The 22,353-nt window shown below is 40.2% G+C and overlaps 1 protein-coding gene across 1 annotated transcript in view; it reads right to left on the bottom strand.

Annotated features, from left to right (window-relative positions):
- The window catches only part of slc1a9 (solute carrier family 1 member 9), a 35,752-nt gene that overhangs the window by 7,293 nt on the left and 6,106 nt on the right, over window positions 1-22,353 (bottom strand). The window contains 8 exon segments of the mRNA XM_022194831.2: window positions 2,851-3,045; window positions 3,816-4,049; window positions 6,110-6,236; window positions 6,361-6,466; window positions 8,782-9,035; window positions 11,270-11,422; window positions 12,317-12,475; window positions 22,184-22,301. Of these exon segments, the coding sequence (XP_022050523.2) occupies window positions 2,851-3,045; window positions 3,816-4,049; window positions 6,110-6,236; window positions 6,361-6,466; window positions 8,782-9,035; window positions 11,270-11,422; window positions 12,317-12,470 (1,223 nt within the window). The 5' untranslated portion in view covers window positions 12,471-12,475; window positions 22,184-22,301.

Here is a 22,353-nt window from a genome sequence, read left to right as displayed (position 1 = left end):
ATTACTCATAACCCGCGGCCGCCACAAGCCGAGTCTGAGCCAAGAAGACTGGTTTCAATCAGATGTAAACGTTTTTGCTGAAACCTCAGAAATGAGAAGTGAATATCTCATTACTGCCTCACTGCATTCATTTCAGAGTTTTAGTCTGACATTCATTTCTACACATCATCACACACTGGCAAAAATTCTCATGAGTCAATTCATAATCCCTCCATTTTTTTGACACAGGTAACTGTTTGAATTGAATGCATATTTATAATCAGGGTAATGCTAAACGAAATGTTTCTTTTGGACTTAAACAGCTTGTCACATGTGATGAAAATAATTGCAGTTGTAGCAAGACACACGCAACACCCAATCAAAGTACTGATATTATGTCATGTGACTTCATTTGGGTACTAATACTGTTGCAGTCTCAAAAACTCACTTTGTATAGGATGAAATATGCTGGCTTTTGGTTGCAAGTGAACTCAGTTTAATCTGAATTAACTCTGACATAAAAATAAAACATGAAAAGTAATGCAAACCGCAGATAAGAGTGGATGCTGTAAGGACAGTAACAGTGTTTAATGACAGTAAAAGTTCCATGAAACTCTGTAATTTTGTATAATTTACAACTTTGTGTACTGTTTTGTTAACACGCTAGCTATGCTAGCTTCAGTGGTTTATATTTACAGCCGGGGCAATTTTCTGTCACCACAGCATGCAAATAAATTTCTCCAAACTGCACCATAAGGCCTTCTGTCACATATTACCATAAGGAAAACAAAGGACAACAAACTGTTTGTCCCACTGACTATAAAAAAGGCCCCATAATGAAGTATTATCAAGGTTGTCAAGTGCCTTACATCAATGTGCAACATATAAAATGTTTCATATAAGATGTAGATGTCAATATATTTCAAGTCATTAAGGGCTTCGGTGTACTGACTTTCACATAATTGTGGTAAATAAGATTTCCATGTGTTAAAATAATTAATTTGAAATAATTGTGCACTGGGGCTGCACCGTGGCATAGTGGTTAGCACTTTCGCCTTGCAGCAAGAAGATTCCCAGTTCGAATCCCGTCCTGGGCCTGGGATCTTTCTGCATGGAGTTTGCATGTTCTCCCTGTGCATGCGTGGGTTTTCTCCGGGCACTCCGGCTTCCTCCCACAGTCCAAAATATGCTGAGGTTAATTGGTTACTCTAAACTGCCCGTAGGTGTGAATGTGAGAGTGATTGTCTATATATGTAGCCCTGTGACAGACTGGCGACCTGTCCAGGGTGTCCCCTGCCTTCGTCCAAGTCAGCTGGGATAGGCTCCAGCACCCCCCACGACCCTAGTGAGGATAAAGCGGTGTATAGAGAATGGATGGATAATTGTGCACTGTGAGATTTTGTATATTGACAATTATGCTTATAATTCAAACGTTTAGACTCTTACTTCCTTTGTAGAAACTCCCAAACTGTTTCACTAATCAGGGGAAAACCATACATAACGTGCTTTTAAGATGGAAAATTATGATTCATCTTTTTTCCAATAAGATAAGGACGGTAGAACAAGTCTTTCACATAGAATTCTCATGTTCTGGTTAATTGAAGGGATATAACTGTACCTTTCCTGAACTGTGCAGTAAAAAAATGTTGCCATGTCTACTTTTGATTTTATCAAAAACGCTTCCTGAGACAATGAAGTTGCTTGCGTCTAATTTTCATGAAAGTAGCCGACTGCATTTGGAAAGCCAGGTCAAGTTATGCTGCAAAGTTTGTACAACATGCTGGCTGAAAACAGAAGGATTTTATGGTTATTCCAAATAGTCACACTTAAGTGGAGGTGTGGTCATGGGCCAGCAGTCATAGAAAGGGTGAGATAAAGATGCTTGTTTAAATTAGGATATAATGGCAGCAATAACAGAAACAGTTAACTAAAGGATGAATAAGCAAATTCTGACTCCAGTCTCACCTGAACACAGCTGGGTCAAACGTGGTGTGAAGCAGGTGTAAACGTTGGATTGTTTGTTTTGGAAAGCTCCAGACATTATCAAACAAAGCCACTCACCTTAATATCACTGCTCTCTGGCTATGAAAACAGGAAACTCATGTTCCACAACAAAAGGCTCAGGCATGACGTGCAATCAAAAAGTTATTATTCCGATCCTGTTGTGCATGAATAGACTGCAGCGTGGTCATGTGAACGCAGCAGGGCAAGCAGGAACTGTCATGAATCAGAACTCCACGTGAGGTTGCACAATTTAACAGGATCTGTGCTACATGTGTGCTTTTGACTACTTGCAGGTGTGCATTTGCAATCTCAAAATCGACCTGCAGAAGCAGCAACAAGTCAGAGGCCCATAATGAGCCAGCATGTTTCCTTCAGGATCCACACTGGTGGCGAGGAGTGGGTCTATGTGGAAGAGCTCACTTTATTTAAGACTGGAAAACATGTCCGGTCAGCTGCGCACCAAGTAGATGCTTATATTTTCGACATTCTTGAGGTTGTGCGCCAGAGTTGGACTGTCAATACCAAGATCTGCTGTAATGTTCTGAGGACATTTTGTACAAACAACCTGGACTTTAGCTCGATAGCATTTGGGCGCATTATTTTTTGGCCACAGCAACAAAACTTTTCTTCTCTGTCTGCTCTACTTGCCAAATTTGGCTACCTACGACTTCTTCCCTCGTTCCTAAAAGGAAATTCAAGTTGAAGGGTTGCTGTTTTGATCCGGTGCTTCATGCAGGCAATATTCCAAACGTAGCAGGAGCACTGGGAGCAGTGCATCGCTGCATTTATTTATTGTTGCAGTACTGGAACTTAGCATAAAACAGGACAATATTATATGTTTACGTGCAGAGCCATGCTACCATTTACCTGACAGTGATGATCTGTCCACCATCCAGGCTGATGTCGTTCATCTGGGCGATAAAGATGGCTGCCACGGCCTCGTACAGCGCAGTGCCGTCCATGTTAATGGTGGCACCAATTGGCAGCACGAAGCGAGTCACACGCTTATCAATCTTCAGATTTTCCTCCAGACAGCGGAAGGTGACTGGCAGTGTCCCAGCACTGAAAAAACAAGGGCGAGTTAGAAAATAACAGAAGTGCAGATGTACAGAGAACAGAAGCAAAGTGTTTGTTGAAAGACATAAAATAGGCAGACAGGTGGTGGAAGACATAAGTGCAGCGGTGAGGAGGAAGGTGAGGGGGTAACGTCGGGGAAAAGACAAAAAAAGAAAAAGGCAGCAGTAATTTGAGTGGGCTGACAGCCTCTTCCTAACAGCTGGTGCAGGCCACTGTTTCAATCCTCCAACATGTGAATTAAAGGAATTTGATTCCCGGCCCTGCTAAGCTCGGGTCATAATATAATTAGAGAAAATGTTGATAGGATTACCCATATTCACTAAAGCCTCGGTAATGTGCCAAAATGACAGTTGGTTTCGGTGGCAGTGCAGAATCCCAGACAGGCCAAGCCAAGCCAAGCCAGGCAGGATACAGTGGGGCTGGTTTGGCTGGTGACAGCTAATCCCAAGGCTTAGACATTTACAACACAGGATCTGTCTGACATGGACTTGTCTATGATAGCCTGCGCTTAACATATTTGGCTCTGCTGTCCTGGTTTACCAGTTCAGTTGCGTAAAAAGCAGAATTTTCCCTTCAGGCCTTTCAGATTCAATCCAAATGGCTGAAAGCGACTAGCAGGCCATGCCGATCAATCACAGTCGCTACAGCAGCTGCCCGAGGACTAGATGTTGTAAAAAAACATGTGACACATGTGTTGACACATGCCCAAACAGAGAACTTCCACACAGACATACACTTCCTGAAGGCTGTCGTACCTGCTGGCAGTGCCTAACGCTGTGATCCAGGCCTGGAAGATCCCAGAGTAGAAAGCAAGGGGGCTTTTTCGGGTGATACCAAAAAATATAGCAGGTAAGATCAAGCCACCGTGGATCACCAGACCCACGATAACGGTCACCATGTACATGCCCAGCTGCCGGGCCACCACCTCCAGGTCTCCAATAGCTGCGATCTTCCCAGCAATCAGAGAGGCAATGCCAACAGGAGAGTACCTGCAACAAACACCACAGCAGAAATTACTGAGAGGAATTGATTGTAGTTTGCGCTCCACTGCTGTCCATTATCTTTCAATACTTTATGCTAAAGAGAAATCTGTCTGTGCCAGTTTAAAGAACATATAAACAGTGGTGTAGATTTCAGTGGTGACACAGGGGATACATCCCCCTCATTCTTTAGAAGATATGTATCTATCCACCAAAATAAAAGCATGAAAGAAGCAGAAGACTTTTGTTTGAAACAGCTTATAACATTACTAATGGAAAAACAATGGCTCAGGGTGGTTTTTTTTTATGGTTACCGTTGGGTCTTTTTACCCTCAAAATATGAATTATGAGCTCATACAACCACTGAATCTATTGTAGAAAATGTAATTAGATATATGGTATTGTCACTTAGTGCCTGAATTCAGTATTTTTCATTTACATAAATCAAAAATGTTCCATTGTAAATTGATAGAGAAGATGCACAAATTGGTACATATAGACCACATCTATGAATATATATATATGTGCACATTTCACTACTTTCTGTTTTCTATAATTGAATTTCAGCCACTTAATTTTCTTTTTTGTATGCAGTCACTTAGAAACTGCTGGTATTATTGATGTATTCAATAAGCAATAAATAAACTTGCTTTGAATTCTTCTATGTCAAAAACATTGTCAATCTCCTGTAAGACGTGGAACATTTCTGCTTGAAACCTGAAAATTAAAGCTGCATTCCTGTGAGCCTTCCCCTTCACGTTAATTTTCTCTTCTGTCATGGTCTGTCATGTTTCATTCCTGCTGCTTAATTTGCAGAATTCCTGCCTTTAAAAAAAAACAAAAAAATCTCTGATGCCAAATAGCTCACCACCACTATTTCTACTTGTACAAATGTTTTACTATGAAATGTGTATTATTTGAAAGCATTTGAGTGAAACGTCAGGTCAACACTTTGTGGCGGCCCCTAATCAATCTTCAGTCATTGCCAATGCAGCACTTTTCTCTGCTACAGCACGTGACACATTCTTGGATCTCTGGTTTCCAGCTTTGGAGTGCAGTTGTTCCCGTTCATGAATGCAGGATACTGTATTGGGACATATAAATTAAAGCGAGGCTCCCCTATAGGCGCTTCCTCATCCGAATCAAAGCGAGTCCCATCACGACAGCGGCCCACTCTTCCAGGTCAGCTGCGTGTTGAAGCCCGAGGCTGGCATTCACTGACAGTTGTTTGGCGGAGTTTGCCGTGTATATGATTTGATGGATGTGCCCGTCGTATGATATGTGTTTTTGTATACACTGGACTCTGTGTTTGGCTAGCTCATAGGCCCGTGAGTAATCTGTTTATATTGAGTGAGTGATACGAACAAGGAGAGTATTCCTTTGGTGTCCAGCTGCACATGTAGATGGCCTCGGAGAGCTGCAAGACAAGCATCCTGCTGTTTCTCTTCCAACCGCCTACCCATCTCCCCCCTTCCCTTCCCCACTCTGAGTGCCACTGCTCTGTTTCTCTGTGCGACGAGGTGAAGTCCTGCGAAGTCTCAAGGCGTGCTCTGCTCCCTGAAGGCATGCTCTCACGCGCATCTTTCTATGTCCGTCCTGCCCGCATCTGCTTTCTGCTCTGCTGCCAAGTGACTCCTCTGCCGGTGGTGGATCCATTACGTTTTGGAGATCTTCCACCCCAGCTCCCCTGGGAGCCCACAACATTGTTCCGGGCCCCGACTCCTGCTACTCCCCAGCATACCACAGACTCCAGCAAGTCCCAGGGAAACCCTCTCTCTCTGTTCCCATCTGTCCACGTCCTTCACTAACACACTTTCTCCTTCTTCTTCTGTCCCTCTTTCCTTTTCAGTCTTCTGTCCGACCCTGTTGCTTGTTCCCACAATTTGTCTCATGTACACAACCCTCGCCTTATCCATCACTGTCACTGACCTCTGTGTGTGGTATCTCCAGAATGTCAAAGCAATGCAGCCGTTGGCCAGCAAGAGTCAAAACAGAGACACATGTTGCGCATGCTTGCAAACACACAAATATGCACACACAAACACGTACAGGCAAGACAAGACACTGACCACATGATCATGGAGACCATCGTCATGATAATTTCATTGAGGATGTTGAAGAACTCGCACATGACCTTGCCCCGCTCGCCCATCCTGCCCATGCAGATCCCAAAGGTGATGAAGAAGCCAATCAAGCCTTGACGAAGACACAAAGCGGCAAATCAAAGGAAACGCCAACATGCAGTGGAGTGAAGCAGAAAAATAACACATGCAGAGATGCTTGGACAACACAAAACAACTCAATATGAGCATCAACTCACCAAGGACATTCATGCCCCATTTGTATTCCAGCTTTTTTCTGTTCACTAATAGAGGCTCGGTTTGGTTCGGCGCTGGAACTGGCACCTTCTTCAGCACCGTCTGAACCTGTAGGGACACAGATTCAGATTGATCAGTGCTGCACAAACCAATCCACATACCTAAAGCCTGATTTTGTAACTTCTATTGTGTGTGAGCAACCAAAGTCTTGGCAGCCGCACGATGAACTCTAATTTCTGTTTAAAGAAAAGGCAAAACAGAGGACAAGAGATCCTCCTATAAAGACAACAAATGGAAAGAAGAGAGAGACAAAAAGGGGTTGAAAGGGGAAGGACGATTCCTTCCTGCAAAAGCAGTTATGCCTTTTATCACATGAATGAATCCCTGATGAGTACAAACAAAATAAGCAGTAAAACAGAGAAGACAGAGATGTGAAGAGGGATACAGGAAAAAAAACAGAGAATACCAAAGGGAGAAGGAGAAAGAGTCTATAAGCTCATGTTCAGCAGTGCTTCCTGTTCACCAGCAGATGCCTTACTGTGGTAAATAAGGATGCTGATGTAAAGAGATTAGCAGTAGCAGAAGGGCTGACCCTCACTCAGTTAAATACAGACAACTACTTCTAATCATTGAGACACACACGCATGACAGGAAAAAGAGGGGGGAAAAAATAGGATTTGGACAGAAGAAGGCAACTGTCGCATCATGATTGAGACCTGGATTATCGTTTAAAAATGATCGGCTTGGATAAACAGAAGCTGTCTACTGACTCGTCCTGTTTACTCACCATCACAATTCAAAGTTTGTTAAGGACAAAGCTCACGGGAGGTCCACAGAGTAACACAAAATCAAAAGAGATTCTACAGTCATCAGACAAGACCAGCTTCACATTCTGGACTTGAATCTGACTGAGCTGAGTTCAGGATCAGCTAAAGAGAAGGTGATGTTGTTTGTGGATGCAGAAATGCTAAACATTTATTTATATATACAATTTAGTTTTACAGCAGAGCAGGTGAGAACACCAACGTCAGCAAACATCTGGTTCACGCTGTAAACCACTATGAATCTCAGCAAGGTACTTATAAATAATGCTGTAGGGTCCAGTCATAATATTTATATTGGGTTAAGGTTAAGTTCCATAATTTCTAATGCTGTAGAGTCAGAGCTACATTTTTACATGAATTAGGTTATACTTCATAATAAGTAAGACTGGAGGGTTGTAAAGCAACATTTTAAATAAACACATTCAAATTACAAAAGCAACCTGTTATCACCAAAGTTTTATATACATATATGCACCAACATAACTATACAAATTGCAATGAAAAATATTCAATGTCGCTTTTTCATTTTCCTCTTTAATTTCATTGTGATCATTTCATTTCTTAAGAGGTTGATTTACTATGTAGAAAGAGTTTTTAGTGTTTGCTTTGTTTGAAGAGCTCAGCTTCTATATACATTTGAATCTAATTTCAACTGTATGTGGCGTTTTCATCAGCTCTGGCCAAACCCTTTTAAGGCAAATCAAAGGCTTTCAGGCAGTCCTGTTGACACATGTAGAAACCATTGTCCGTGAAGTTTGGAGGACAGCTGGAGTCTCCAGAGAATCAGCAGTCATTAAAAACTCTCGGCAGTTCCTTCATTCTTGTCAGACTGTTCAGTGATGTTTTACACAGACATGATAATGACTTCGTAACGGCCTTGAACACAAGCAGGGTTTCCCAGCATTTCATATATTACAATTTGGTTAATAATTGTTGTCAACTGAAAACAAAACAATCTCACCTCAAGGCCCATTTGGGAGTTCTAGACCACTGACTTGTGAAACATCAATATTCGATTACTAGAGAGCTTCATTCCTTCTTTTCATATGAAAAACCATAAAATGATGTTGAAAAATTCCTATTTATTGCCAATCCTAGTGTTCGTCCCACAGCCTAGGCTGGTTTTGAGGGACTCACAGGCATTCTGAGTTTTAATCAGCTGACTTGAAGTTATAGATGCTATAATTTCCAAAAGACTTCTTGACTTTCTTGAGCTTCAAGAAAAGCTGCTAAACACACCTTGTGGTGCGATTATATTGTTTGAACATAAACTGCATGATAGTTGTTAATGCTACAGTGATAAAACCTCTTAACTAGACCATAAAACGCTGAAAGCCAATCGAAAAAGAATCAGTTTTCAGTGTATGCTGGAGAACATATCGATAAAGTTTAATGATGCAGCTTTCATTGCAGGATTTATAGTCTGCCATAATAAATTATTTTCATTAAAAAGAAAACTATTGGCCATGCCACTGGTGCTTTCTGATCTGTCTTCCATCTTTTTTTATGTTCATATTGCTTACAACCATATGGAGTGCACAAATGAAAAAGCAGAGTAATAAAAGAGTGCTGTGGATGTGGTACAGATGTGGAGGCTACCTGTTGGAAGCAGGCCTGCACCAGGTTCTCAGGGAAGAGGTTTCTAATCAGGTCGAGGAAGGCGTCCAGACTACTGACTTCCTGGTTCTTTGGTGCTGAGGTCGACTGCCCTCCCCTCAGTTTGGGGTTCCCTGGGTGGATCCCCAACACCAGGATGACCCCCAGGATGGCAGCGATGACCGTGGTGGACATATAGTAGACCATGGCTCTGCTGCCCATCCTGCCACTGGAGCGGGCGTCTAGGCCAGCGAGCCCTGAAAGAGAGAGATGACAGATTTACAAGGATCCTGTGTGAGTCCACAGAGGGAATGAAAATGGCTTTTCCTGGAAGTTTGACTCTTGCAGTACTTTTTGCACTGCACGTTCCCAAATTGTAAGAAATGCATGTTAGTGTAGTTTAGCTTCAGTTAGTAACCGTCCGTCCGCTGCTCTGTTCTCCACTGTTCTCCGATGTTTTTCTCATTTTTGTTAAATAAACTGACAAATACAATAAAAACGATGATATAAAAAAATCAATTTGTACAAGCATCCCACGGTGGTGAGTTTCAGTGGCATTTTCAACCTAGACTGTGATAAAAACCACTAAATTCGATACACGTTTTTTTTTCCTGTAATAAAGTGGTACATACTTGATTTAGTGCTGTGTTGGCTCTGTTAGCAAAGTAACGTACGGATGTTTAGCATTTTAGCGTAAAATACTTGCAGCATGCCAGCACTGAGAGTCACTCTCAGCTGGAGCTGGCAGGATTCAGCCAGAGGTCACTTGTTAAAATAAATAGTACAAGTGTAACATTCTCCCACGTTCAGAAGTATGTGTCAGTGGACAAACTTATTGAAAAGACTTTCATTTGCACAGACATCCAAAGCTAATGTAGCATGCCGCATTAGAATTGCCCACAAAGTACAGCCTGGTTATTAGTTTTAGAGGTATCTTGTTAAAATGACAGTTACAAGTTGTCACATGTTTCCAGATTCAGCTACATACACTGCCAGTCAAAAGTTTGGACTCAGTGCTTTTTATTTATTTGTATTTTTTTCTACATTGTAGATTAATACTGAAAATTGACACTTTTTTGTTTACAACATAATTCCATATGTATTCTCTGATAGTTTCGATGTCTTCAGTATTAATCTACAATGTATAAAATAATTAAATAAAAATCATTTAATGAGAAGGTGTGTCCAAACTTTTCACTGGTACTGTATATGCATAACTGATAAGCCTATTTAAAAGAATGACATTTGTACAGCTATCTAGTGTTTGTTAGCTACAACAAACACCATGGACTGTAAATTCAGTGTCTTTGGTTCAAAACTCCTTTAACAATGCTAACATCATGTTTTTAATAGAATTGAACTTCTATATCGTTTGTTACAGTTATAGAAATGCTAGTGTTCTCAGTAGAAAATATTTAGTTGTAGCAAGATTGTTAACTTGCATGCTAACATGCTGACATTTCCAGTGTAGCATTTGGCATTATAGTATATTAATAATAGCACATACAGTTAGCAGCAGTTAGCATATTAGTGTAATATAGCGACCAAATATTTAACTAGCAGGTTTTAGAAGTTATTTGTTAACATAAACATTTGCCAGAGTTCAGAAATATGTGTGAACAGACAAACTTCTGTAAAAGAGGTTTATTTGCATTACTGTCCAAAGCTAATGCAGCATTCAATATTAGTATTGCTCACAAAGCACAGCTGAGGCTGGCAGGATTTAGACATTAGTTTTAAAAGTATGTGGTTAAGATAAGGTTTGCAAGATTTCACACTTTCCCAGACTCATAAACTGTGTGCATGATGAATGAACCTACTTACAGTCATCTCATGTTTGTTAGCTAAAATAAACATTATGTACTGTGAATGCACTGCATTTGTTATATGTCATGTGAGTAGGCAATGTGAATTTCAACCACGATGCAGTCAGTCTATAAATGGTCTTTTATCAACCTATTTATAGCTTGTTGAAGTTAATATTCAGCTGGTCACGGTCAAATACTTGCAGTTTGTTAGCATTTGGCATGCAATGTCAGCAAAAGAGCTGTGCTTAACAAAAAGTTTGAAAATGCAAAAAATGAAGAAACAACAGGTTGACACATACCATTTCAGATGAATACCATGGCAATATACTATTATTTAACATGTTAGTATTATTGTTACAATGTTAAAGTATTTAGCTTGTAATGTTAGCATCACTCTCAGCTGCAGTCAGGATTTTTTTCTTTTGTTTTAAATGTTTCTCAGAAAAACAGCTGAACAAGTGTGAACTAAAGTCATCATGATTACTCCTTCCTGACTGTCTATACTAATTACATTTCAATTAAACTAATATTTTTGGAGATAATATAATAACATATCCTACATCTGACAGACGATCAACCATTACATCAGTTATAAGCAAAACACCAATTATTTTTTGACTTGATTTCAAGCAGTTTAACTTCTGTGCAACCCCACTGGACCATGTTTACGACATCTGTCTGACCTGTGATAAGGCTGGAGATGATTAGAGGCAGGATGAGCATCTTCAGCATCCTCATGAGGATGTCTCCAGGAAAGGAAACCATAGTGAGGGCGGAGCTGTCTGTCACCTTCATGTACCGAAGTAGCATCCCGAACACTGCTCCCATAACAACACCTGAGGAGAGGACAAAGTCAAATATTGTGCTTTTTCTGTAACAAGTAATGCAGATGTACTTTTTTCCCAAGGCTTAATAAATATGCTTTAGCATGAAAAAACAGCTATTATCAGCAGTAAACTGTGAAGTTCTATTTTTGTACTGCAGTCATTTGGCATATAATTGTACGTGCTCGGTTCTTTTGCTTTGAACAGCTGCCCAGAAAAGGATTATAGAGTCCCATAATAGTGTAAGTATTGTTTTAGATTCCTCACAAATTGACAATCATGGGTAATCACTACCTTATGTACTTAGTTAGCTGAAAAAGATTAAAATTGGTTCAAAATAGTGTCAAATAACTACAACTCTGGTTGTTTTAGTCTTCTAAGAAGTCAGTTTGTAGTCTTTTCATGGACTTACTGGCCTTTTTTGGGGGCGATATTTTTACATCTGACATGTAAGAGATCTCTGACTAATGAAAGCCATCCACTGTAATGTAAACGGCTTCATATCAACGTTTAAATCTGGGTGACAAATTACAGACAAAAATAACACACTTCTCCACTCTGCAGGGCTTTTTTTTGGGACAAAGAACACAGCTATGAAGAAACATACCAAAGTGTTTACAGAGGCGGATTAAAGACAACAACAAGCCGAAGATGTCTCACGGGAAAATGATCATGGGGTCTGCACATTTAGGTTTGCGTGTGTTGATATTTGCTGCAGCACAAATTGGCTATTTTTTGAACAACAACGCCGACCTCAAAATGAATTCCAGTAAAGAATGTGGGGATTTGGCATATTAAATAATTTCAAAGTGAAATTAAGATTTGTTTTTGTCAAATGTTTCTTTACTTTTGTTCCAACACAGACATGTTTTAGAGGTCAGCTGGAGTTTTTCTGTCCATGCATACCCATAACAGTGAGTCCCAGCAGCAGGTTGTGAGTGTTGCGGCTGCAGTGGCCGGCATCTTTATACGCCATCTCCGTGTTGTCATCTCGCGGGATTTCTTCTTTCTCATTCTCCGTCTTTGTGTTGGACTGGTTGGCTGTCGACTGGTTTGTCATCCTGCCTGTGAAGACAGAGATACTTTGTGAATACATGCTTCAGAATACAAGCTTCCCCATCACTCAGTATTACCCATTAGTTTAGGGTATAACTGCTGTGGTACATGGTGTGAGTTTGTGCTAAATTCTAAATAAAATGAAATTATTTTATGAAGGATGCACTCTTGGCTTGTCAGATAGTTTTTATAAATAGTTTAGTAGTTGTAGTAACAGGTGTTTTTCGTGTCAAGTGAAGGGTTACACTGTTACGTTGTGGTTGGCTGACTGTTATTGAAAGGGATTAGGGACAACCAGGAGCTCACACAACTTTGAGTATTTGGTGTAGGAGTTAAAGATGCATTACTGTAGGCGAGGCAACCCAAACACAGCAGGCGACGGCTAAACAGCAACTCGAGAGATGTAATCTGCACATCGTCATCAAAATGGAAAACACAGAAAGTGCCAAAATGTAAATATAAGATGAAAAGGAGCAGATAGGAGCCATAAGATGTGGTCCCTGTACGACATGCCGTTTTGGGCTTGTGTAGAGGTTGTCTATCAGCTAAAGCCACAGAAATCCACAAAAATAGCATACTTTTAATGGGTTAAAAGTTCTACAAATTACTATTATTTACAATATTGGCTTGGTTTTTTAAGAGTTAACATGAAAATAAACACTTTCTTTCTGTGATTTTAACGGCCAACTGTAATTTAACATAACAGGCAAAATCTACAAAACATCATTACATTGTTCAAAAAATTAGTTAAAACTATAAATAAATGCCACAATTCACACTGACTCCAAGGAGTAAAATGGAGACTTATGTCACCATCTATTTTTCACACTGAGAGTCTATTTTTTTCTCGCTGGCATAATTAGCAAAGCCCAATCTCCACAGATGGCTGTTTGGATCACACAAACCTGCTCTTTATATGTTGTGAGCTCTTTAATGGTTTCTGTAGAGACTGATTGGGCTCGCAGTAACACTGTGTACCTCCTGGTTTCACTTTCCTATCTACAGAGAGCTTTACTGATATATCTACTTTCAGAACAACCGAGTTTAAGAAGACCTCTGAAGGTGTCTGGCAAAACTTTGCCTTGCAACAGTGATGCTTTGAGCTAAATACTAACATCAGCCCGCAAACATACTTACCACAATGTTTAGTTTGTTTACTGCCTTAGTTTAGGATGTCAGCATTCTAGCATTTGGAGATGCACTTCACTGGATTTATGCAGATGTCCGATATTTCCTAACTCATTTTGGCCGACTGCCTCTACCAATACATGCACATATTTTTTCCACAATCTCCTGTAGTTAGATTACAATATGTATACTATTATTGTGAGGGCCCACTAGTAGGTATAGACATAAAATACAGTGCTCTTCACATGTACATATTTACTGGGACAAATAGGGAAACTACTCCAAATTCCATGTCAAAAATTCCATATATATTTTTATGTAAGGCATTATCTGCCTGGGACTGCACAGTGGAGTAGTGGTTAGCACTTTCGCCTTGCAGCAAGAAGATCTCCGGTTCAAGTCCCGGCCTGGGCCTGGGATCTTTCTGCATGGAGTTTACATGTTCTCCCTGTGCATGCGTGGGTTTTCTTCGGGTACTCCGGCTTCCTCCCACAGTCCAAAAATATGCTGAGGTTATTTGATGACTCTATATGTCCCCTGCCTTCGCCCGAGTCAGCTGGGATAGGCTCCAGCACCCCCCACGATCCTAGTGAGGATAAAGCGGTGTATAAAGAATAGATGGATGGATTATCTGCCTGTCAATGTTCATTTGTAGCCGATGGCAACATTTTATTAGCAAAGCCTTTATTGGCTGATAGCAATGATAATGCAACATTACTAGCATGTGTCTATTAGCACCAAACACTCTAAAAACTCATGCTGATGCTGATGATGGAAGGTAAGGAGATCATGAAAGTTATTACAATTCAACTTGATGAAGACAAGAATATTGGCACCAAAATTCATGGTTTTGTGCCAAATTTCCATCCAATCAACTGTTAAGACATTTCAGTCAAAACCATAAATTCCAACTGCGTAGCAATGCTAGAGAAGCAGAATTAGCTGAATCATCATCTGAGAACCATGAATTTCTGCACAAAATTTAGTCAGTCCATGATGATGATAAGATGTTTCGATGGATAAGTGAAAGTTTGATCTAAAGAGAAACTACAAAGATTACCAAGGCTGACAGGATTTATCCTGTGGGTACCATGAATGTCTATCACGATAATTCGTCCATTTATTGTTGAGATACTTCACAAAAACATCAAAGTCATGGTGTTGCTACATGAAAAGTCTGATCTACTACACATATAACAAATATAGTCTTCCAAACAAAATCCATACTAACTAGAAAGTGGTAAAATTACAACATCAATGCCTTTGTGGTGTCCACACGGAATTCAAATCGAACCTTAATCCTCTGGGAACCTTGAACGTCTGCACCAAATCTCTTGACAATCCATCAAGTAGTTGTTGAGATATTAATAAAACATGGGCTTGGTGAACTGACAGACCACCAACATGATAATGATGAAATAGAAGTACTATTTCTGTCTAAATGTGATTCTGTAGCACCAATGATGCAGCTAAATGTGCAAGTCCACATCCATTTGAGTGCATTGGATCATTTCAAACACACACCCTAAAGCCATATCATAACTCTTCACCAAACACCTGTCGGCTGTCAAGAATTATCCCTCAGAATGTATGTTGACTCCTGTGCATTAAGACTGGGTTGTTAGTGAAGCAATCAAATTTCCCTCCAGAGCAAAGTCACCACCTTCAACGCAAAGAAGGACTAAAGGGGTAAGAATGTGCCTGCAGTCCAATAACACTACACATTTCCACTCAACTCGACCCCACTGCTACAATCTCTAAACATTAATAGTATATAAACACATCTGGAGAGCGGTGCGGTCACGCCAAATCCTTGTCAGAAGCATGAGTGCCACATTTACAAACAGTCTGACTCAGTGAGACAATTGCAATCAGGCATGATTATAATCCATCACCTTGGCGGACGGCATTGCAGCAGCACACATTCACCAAAAGTACAGTAAACGAGGGGGAGAAGGAAAAACGTTACCTACTGGTTTATCTGCTTTCACCGCCACTCTCTCATCTCCTGCTCCCTGCGGCCATATCTTTGCGATGGCTGCCAGTCCGAGCGCAAAGTCGGATTGCCAGTGTGATCTGAAATGGTATATTTTGGAGGCGGAGAATGTCCTGCCAAGTTTCAATTGCAGAGATATAATCCCCAGTGAACGCAGTACCAAGGGAGGAGGGGGAGGGGGTTCCACTGTAATAGTCTTCACAAATCCTCTATCCAATCCTTGTGTCATTCTTAGCATGAACATTGTTTGGTAATGTCAGCTAACCGCATGCACTTTGGTTAAATATTTCAGTCAGAGGGGTCATGAGAGGGAGAAAGTCCTTTCTGTTGTCCTAAAATTCATTCATGGAGAAAGGGGGTCAGAGTTGGAGGGATTTGTCCCTTTTATATATGGGTTGATAAGATAAAGTCCAGCAGGAAAAATTTGGCACTGAGATGATCAAGCTAGGATCAAGGCTGTTTTGCTTAGTTTAATATAGTCTTACTAGGAAAGTCATGAACTCTCCAAATTATATAAAGGAAACCCGATGTAAACTCCTGGTACATGTGTTAAAGAACAATAGGGTCGTCTGTCATCCTCTGGGGTGGTGAAAGCTGGGTATAAAACCTTTTGTTCCCTGAGCACGTCACACAGAGGCCCAGAAATAATGAAGCAACAGCCTGTGTCCTAAGAGGAGGGCGGCGATGAGGAGTATAAGCTGCAAGAATACACTCAAGGACTTGAAGTTGCACTGCAAATCTGTCTTCCTTCCCCAACAGACAGATTACTTTCCTGCTCCAGGAAATGTCAGAGCTGCCTCGAGACACAACGTAGCTGGCCTCTAGGAACCAGCTCTTACTGAGCCGTCTTGATGAAGGAAACAAACTACTGAGTGAGGCTGAACTTGACTTTGCCTGGAAAGGCCTCAACGAAATACAAGAAACAGACATCGCTCAGAGCATTTAGAGCAGCAGCCAGCACAGACATGACTGTTACATCATATTACAGCTTAGCATCCGTAATAAAATGCAGCGGGTTCAGTTTGATTCGGGGCAGCTTACAGTAAATCCTGGATTTTGTTGCAACACGACACAGGTATTACTGCTCTATCAGGTAGGCTGCAGTTTCCTTTGAAGGCCTTTGGAAACACATGTTAGAGATGAGACAAGAGCTAAAGGAGGACTAACTTCAAAATGAGGCGAGCTCAGAGCAAAGAAGTGGGGAAGTAACCCTGTTGGCAGGGCAGAGATGCTGTTTACATGCCCTTAAAATCGAGCTACAAGACAGAGAGACTCCCACAGTGGCTTTCAAAGTAATGGTGGCTGGATAAACATAAAGGTCCTCAAACTAAACACTGAGGTCGTCCCTATGTAGAGCGTGACAACCATCACAATCAGCCTCCACACGCCGCCATGTAGTTACGCCATATCTTCTTAATCGTCACAGTTTCCAGGAAGATGGGCCGCAGTGACAGAATGACTTAATCTCCCAGAAGAGCAGCTTTGATTACTGTAAATGAGCCCAAGCTGCTGCAGATAAAAAAGGTGCACAAACCATCAGAGCAGGACATGAAAACACCACCTCAGTGTTGGCTTCAGTCTGGATGTCATCAAGCTCTCTCCTTGCATCATCTTATAGCCCTTCACTTTAATGATCCAAGCAGGTCTCTGGCCAATCACAGATGTCGGTTCAAGAGATCAAACGGATGTACATGGTCATATATACAGCTGTAACCTCACTCCTCCCCTCCCAGAGCATCTGCAGCCTCTGATCTTCACTTACACTGAGTTGTATCAAATGTGCTGAACATCAATCACTGTAAGAACCTGGATGGGTTCTGAAAAGTTGGAGGCAAGAATTAATCATTTAAAAAAAAAACTTTAGTTTCTAACATTTAAATCTACTTTTTACCAAATTGCCCAACTATTTTGGTCATTTTTCAAGCTAGAATTCTCATATTCCAGCCTCTCATGACATTACCTGTTGAGTGTCTCTTTCATATTTCATTGTAAAATGAACATTTTTGGATTTTAAACATTTGGTCAAACAAAAAGGAAAACATACAGAACAAGGGAAAATGTGTAGAACGTATAATTAGCAGAACTTTTAAATCTAAATGGGACCATTTGCATATAAAAACATAAAAATCTATACATGTTCTAACACACAGAAACCATTAGAAATTAAAACTACAGAGAAAATTCATAAAAAAAACATTCAAATTAGAAAATGTATTTGTATTTTTTCAAATTAAACTTCTCAAATTCCAGACTCTTATGTGAGATTATTTGTTCAGTACATCTGTGATATATATTGTAAATTGAACATTTTTTGGGTATTAAATATTTGTTGAAATAAAAAAAATAAAACATAAATATTTCATGTTCAGTTCAGGGATGTTTTGATGCATTGTGTTGTTTTTAATCTTCTGACATTAAAAAACAGTTCAATTCAACCAATGTGCAGCTTTATAGAACATAGAATTAGTAGGACTTATACATCCAAACAGGATCATTTTAAGTAGTGCTGCTATGATCAATTGGCAAGTTGTTAACTTTTACATTAATCTCAAACAATTTTGATAATTAGTTACTCATTTGGAATAAGTTTTCTGATTCCAGTTTCTTAAATGTTAATATTTTCTGGTTTCTTTCCTCCTTTACGACAGTAAACTGAATACATTTGGTTTTATGGATGAAACAAGACATCTGACCACCGATTCTTTGGGCGATGGGAAACGCTGATGGACATTTTTCACAATTTTCTGACCTAAAGACCAACAACAACTAACTGATCAAATGAGACAATAATCAACATATAAATCAACAGTAAAAACTATCATTAGTTGCCACTCCAATTTCATAATGGCCAACAAACCAAGTAATTGCAGCACACTGTTGCTGACTACACGCATTAAAACGATGTCAACCTAATCAACGTTAGCGTCACTCATCTTTACAAACACGACATCAAACTGTGCAAAGCATTGATCAAATTTTTTAATATCTATGAATGTATGTGTATGTTGTAATATATTGTCTACAAACCATCTGCATGTGTGTGTGTGTTTGTTATTATGGTTGTCTGTGTGTTTCAGAGGATTATTTCCAATGGTTGATTGTTTGGTGTGAGCTTTGCAAAGGGATCGAGATATAATCCCCACCCGCCCCTCCACCACCCAGCCGAGGGGAAGAGATGGTCGCTGCAGAGCTGCACTCAACACACATGATGCACCGAAGGTGAATAAATATCAATATGTAAGCGCACACAAATGCTAGTATCAGTAGGCAATATCATAAAAATTCATGCAATTATCACATTAATTTGCGCTGAGAGAGCAAAAATAATTTGTTTGTTGATGACACAAATTTCTAGATTCTGTATCTTTTTCCAGAGTGAATGGCAGCACACGTAGTTTATGGACTACATACTCAAAAATAACAGAAAACAGACTAACCAAAGTGACATATTCAATGTCTCATCGACCCAAATACCCCCCCCCAAGAATAACCGCCACTTTTCATATTTCAGTAGCCGGATCCTGACATTTGCTAATATAAAAATACAATCCAAATAGCTTCTGATTAATTTTCTGTTGCTGAGTGCATTGATTAATCAACTCATTGTATCGCCCTTAGTTTCAATTAGTCAGCAACATTTGGGAAACATCCTAAACAAGTTGGATTAAATCAGCAGTCACATTGGAATCTCTGAGGTAGTCGTTTAATTTACAAATATGTCATCCATTCTTCAAAGCCTGAAGCTGTTCTTAAATATTAACTGATTGTACAAACAGTGAAATTCATCGAAAGCTAAAATGATTTTGCAAGGATTCAGATTCGATAATCGGATTGAGAGCTAAAATCAGACGTGATCCCTGCTGTCAAACCCTGGCACTACAGAAAACACGCCTGCTGGTTTTCTTGCGCTTACAGAAACAACAGCGGCAGCAAATTGCAAAACAACACAGCAATATTCTCCCACATTGCTAATACGCCCTGATGAGCATCTCCTTGTGGACTCACATATTCTAAAAACAGTCTTCAACACACATCAGAGCATTCATGCAATTCAAAGCAGAGCAGCGCTTAATTCCTTCCACACATGCCTTCAAACACGCGTGTGGCGTGCTGCGTTCCTGGCTGGCTGCAGCAGGAGGGTTAACGGTGCACATTAACTCTGTCAGCGAGGGTCAGAGTCGATCAGATCAGGGCTGCACTCAGCAGCTTGACGTCACCACACATGGGTCAGAACGCGTCCTCACTTGGCTTGTTTCGCCGCCTTATGGGGTATTTGCTGAATGACTTTTGAATAAAACCAGGAACACAGATTACATGACTCGTTCAGCGTCACTACAATGCTGTGTGTTTGGGATTATTATGCTTGTAAAGTTATTTGAGCATGAAAACAGCTGTGAGGGGATCAGCCGTAAGATTTGATAATCACATTCAATACTAAATTCAGATTTGATGAATGCTTTTGGTGCAGAAAAAGCTACTATGTGGCCTCCTGTTTGTTTGAGGATAGCTATGACAATTTTACTGATTACCTTTAATGCACATCCTGATCAAGAAAGGTGGGATTTCTATTCTTACTTTCTCAGTGCACGATTAACTGGATGAAGAGCTGCAACTAACAGTTCATTACTTCTTCAATTGATAGAATAATAACTTTTTAGTAGATGAAACCTGTAAATGTTTGACAAATTTGCTCGATAAATGACAAACAATGAATAAGCTATATATTTTTATGCTCCTCAGCTAATTCAGAAAACATGTTTGCACTAAATCTTACAAGAAATAGGGAGAAAGATGTGGCCAGACAGCTTCAGAGAAAGAATTTGTGTGCGTGTTATTGTCAGTATTTTAGATTGATAGTCCACAAAATGCCGATCATACCTTCCCAGAGCTCAATGTGGCATCTTCAAATGTTTAGTTCTGCCCAACCAGAACTCCAAAACTTAACAGATAACATAACATTTTTGGAATTTTTCCTTGACTGATGACTGAAACGAGTAGTAAATTATACAAAATTGTTATGTAGCTCAATAAATTTTGTATTACATTATTATCTGATAAGAAACAGGGAGAATGATACGGCCAGAAACTATCATCGAAAGGAACTGCACAAGACTACTATCTCAGTAGTACACTGTTAGTTTTCATAGTGTCTGTTTTTTGTTTGGTGGAACCAACAGTCCAAGACATTTCATCTAAAATGATATAAAACATCTACACGGTTGTCATTTTTGCTTGATAAAAGAGTGAAAACAGCAATGAATTACCAAAACTTATGTAGTTCAAATAATTGATTTAACATGCAGCAATAAATCAATGTCTGACAAGAAACAGAGAGAAAGAAGCAGCCAGAAACCTTCAGTGTTAGTGCGTCTAATTTCTAACTATTACACTGTAAAGTTTTCATAGCGCTTGTTTGGTACATCTCACAGTCCAAAACCCAAAAATACTTCATCTACAATGACATAAAACAATCAACAGAGTAATAAGAAACTGAGATCTCAACAGTTTGTTTTTCTCAATAGTATTGTAGTTCTTCACAGTGCTTGTTTTGTCTAAAAAAAATGAACAGAAACTCAATCTAAAATGACATAAACAGCATTTGTGCTTGATTAATGACAAGAAACAGAGAAGAAGATGCTGCCAGAAACCTTCAGAGTAATGTATTGTAACGCCTTCATAGTGCCTGTTTTGTGCAACTACGCGTCCTAAAGCCAAAGATATTCAATCTACAATGATTTAAAACATTAACATTTCTGTAATTTTTTCTTGATAAATGATCCGTAAATAGTTTTTTTGATTTTTTTTTATTAACCACTCAGTAAACCTTCGCAGCACTATTTGGGCATTCGGACAGAAATGAGAAGGAGATGCTGGACTTCAGGAATACGAACCCTGTAAGTGAGTGTGTCTTGATTTGATGGTGAACATGTAGTGTGAGTGACAGAAAACACGTGTGTGTGTGCATGTGTGTGTGACTGAGCCTGCATGTGTGTGTGAACACATGTCAAACACACACATCATCTCTCCCCTCCTTTCTCTGAGACGATAATCTGAGTGTATTAATCTGTTGTTTGAACTCCTTAAGCACAGACTGTCTATCACATCTGCTCTCTTCACCCTTGTAAAGCTCTGCTATTTATAAACTCTCTTTTCCTCCTCTCGCTCTCCCTCTTTCTCCTGTTTTCTCCTTTTTGATCTGTCGCCACAGTTTCTCCATCACCACTCGCTCCAGCAGGACTGAATTTCACACAGCTCCTTCCCCTCCGTTCAGTAAATCCATCTCCTCATTCGGTCAAGAGACACTTTTTTTTACAGCTTTAAACATGTTTGATCCTCTCACAGCAGGTCAGCGTGCTAAAACAATAGTGATTATAGGTTCCACATGCTCAAAAAGTGGAAATCGTCTCTGCAGTTAAGCCAACACTCATTCAAAATCATCTCAAACGGTGACTCAACGTCTAATGCATCCCTTCTCTCTGAGGAATCAGCCAGCCATCAGGACTGACTAAGTCAAACCAAGCAAATCAAATCCATGTCAAAGGATGCGAAGCTGCTGCACGTATGAATGGACACGAGGAGGCGGCTGGGCTTACCTGCTGTGTGTCGCTGTCTCCCGTCCAACAAGAGCGAGGCATCGGGAGGAGACCCGGACGGAGGAGGGATGTGGAGATGGAGAGGGGACGGGAGGCAAAGTCACAGTCCTTGCGTCATCTGAGAAAATTTGCAGATTAATACAACAGCTTGGTGCTCTGAGCCTCCCCCC

Source organism: Acanthochromis polyacanthus, chromosome 21 (assembly GCF_021347895.1).
Source record: "Acanthochromis polyacanthus isolate Apoly-LR-REF ecotype Palm Island chromosome 21, KAUST_Apoly_ChrSc, whole genome shotgun sequence".
NCBI classification, from domain to species: domain Eukaryota; kingdom Metazoa; phylum Chordata; class Actinopteri; family Pomacentridae; genus Acanthochromis; species Acanthochromis polyacanthus.
Note: the sequence above shows the minus strand (reverse complement) of the source record. Positions and strands in the feature narration are given on the sequence as shown.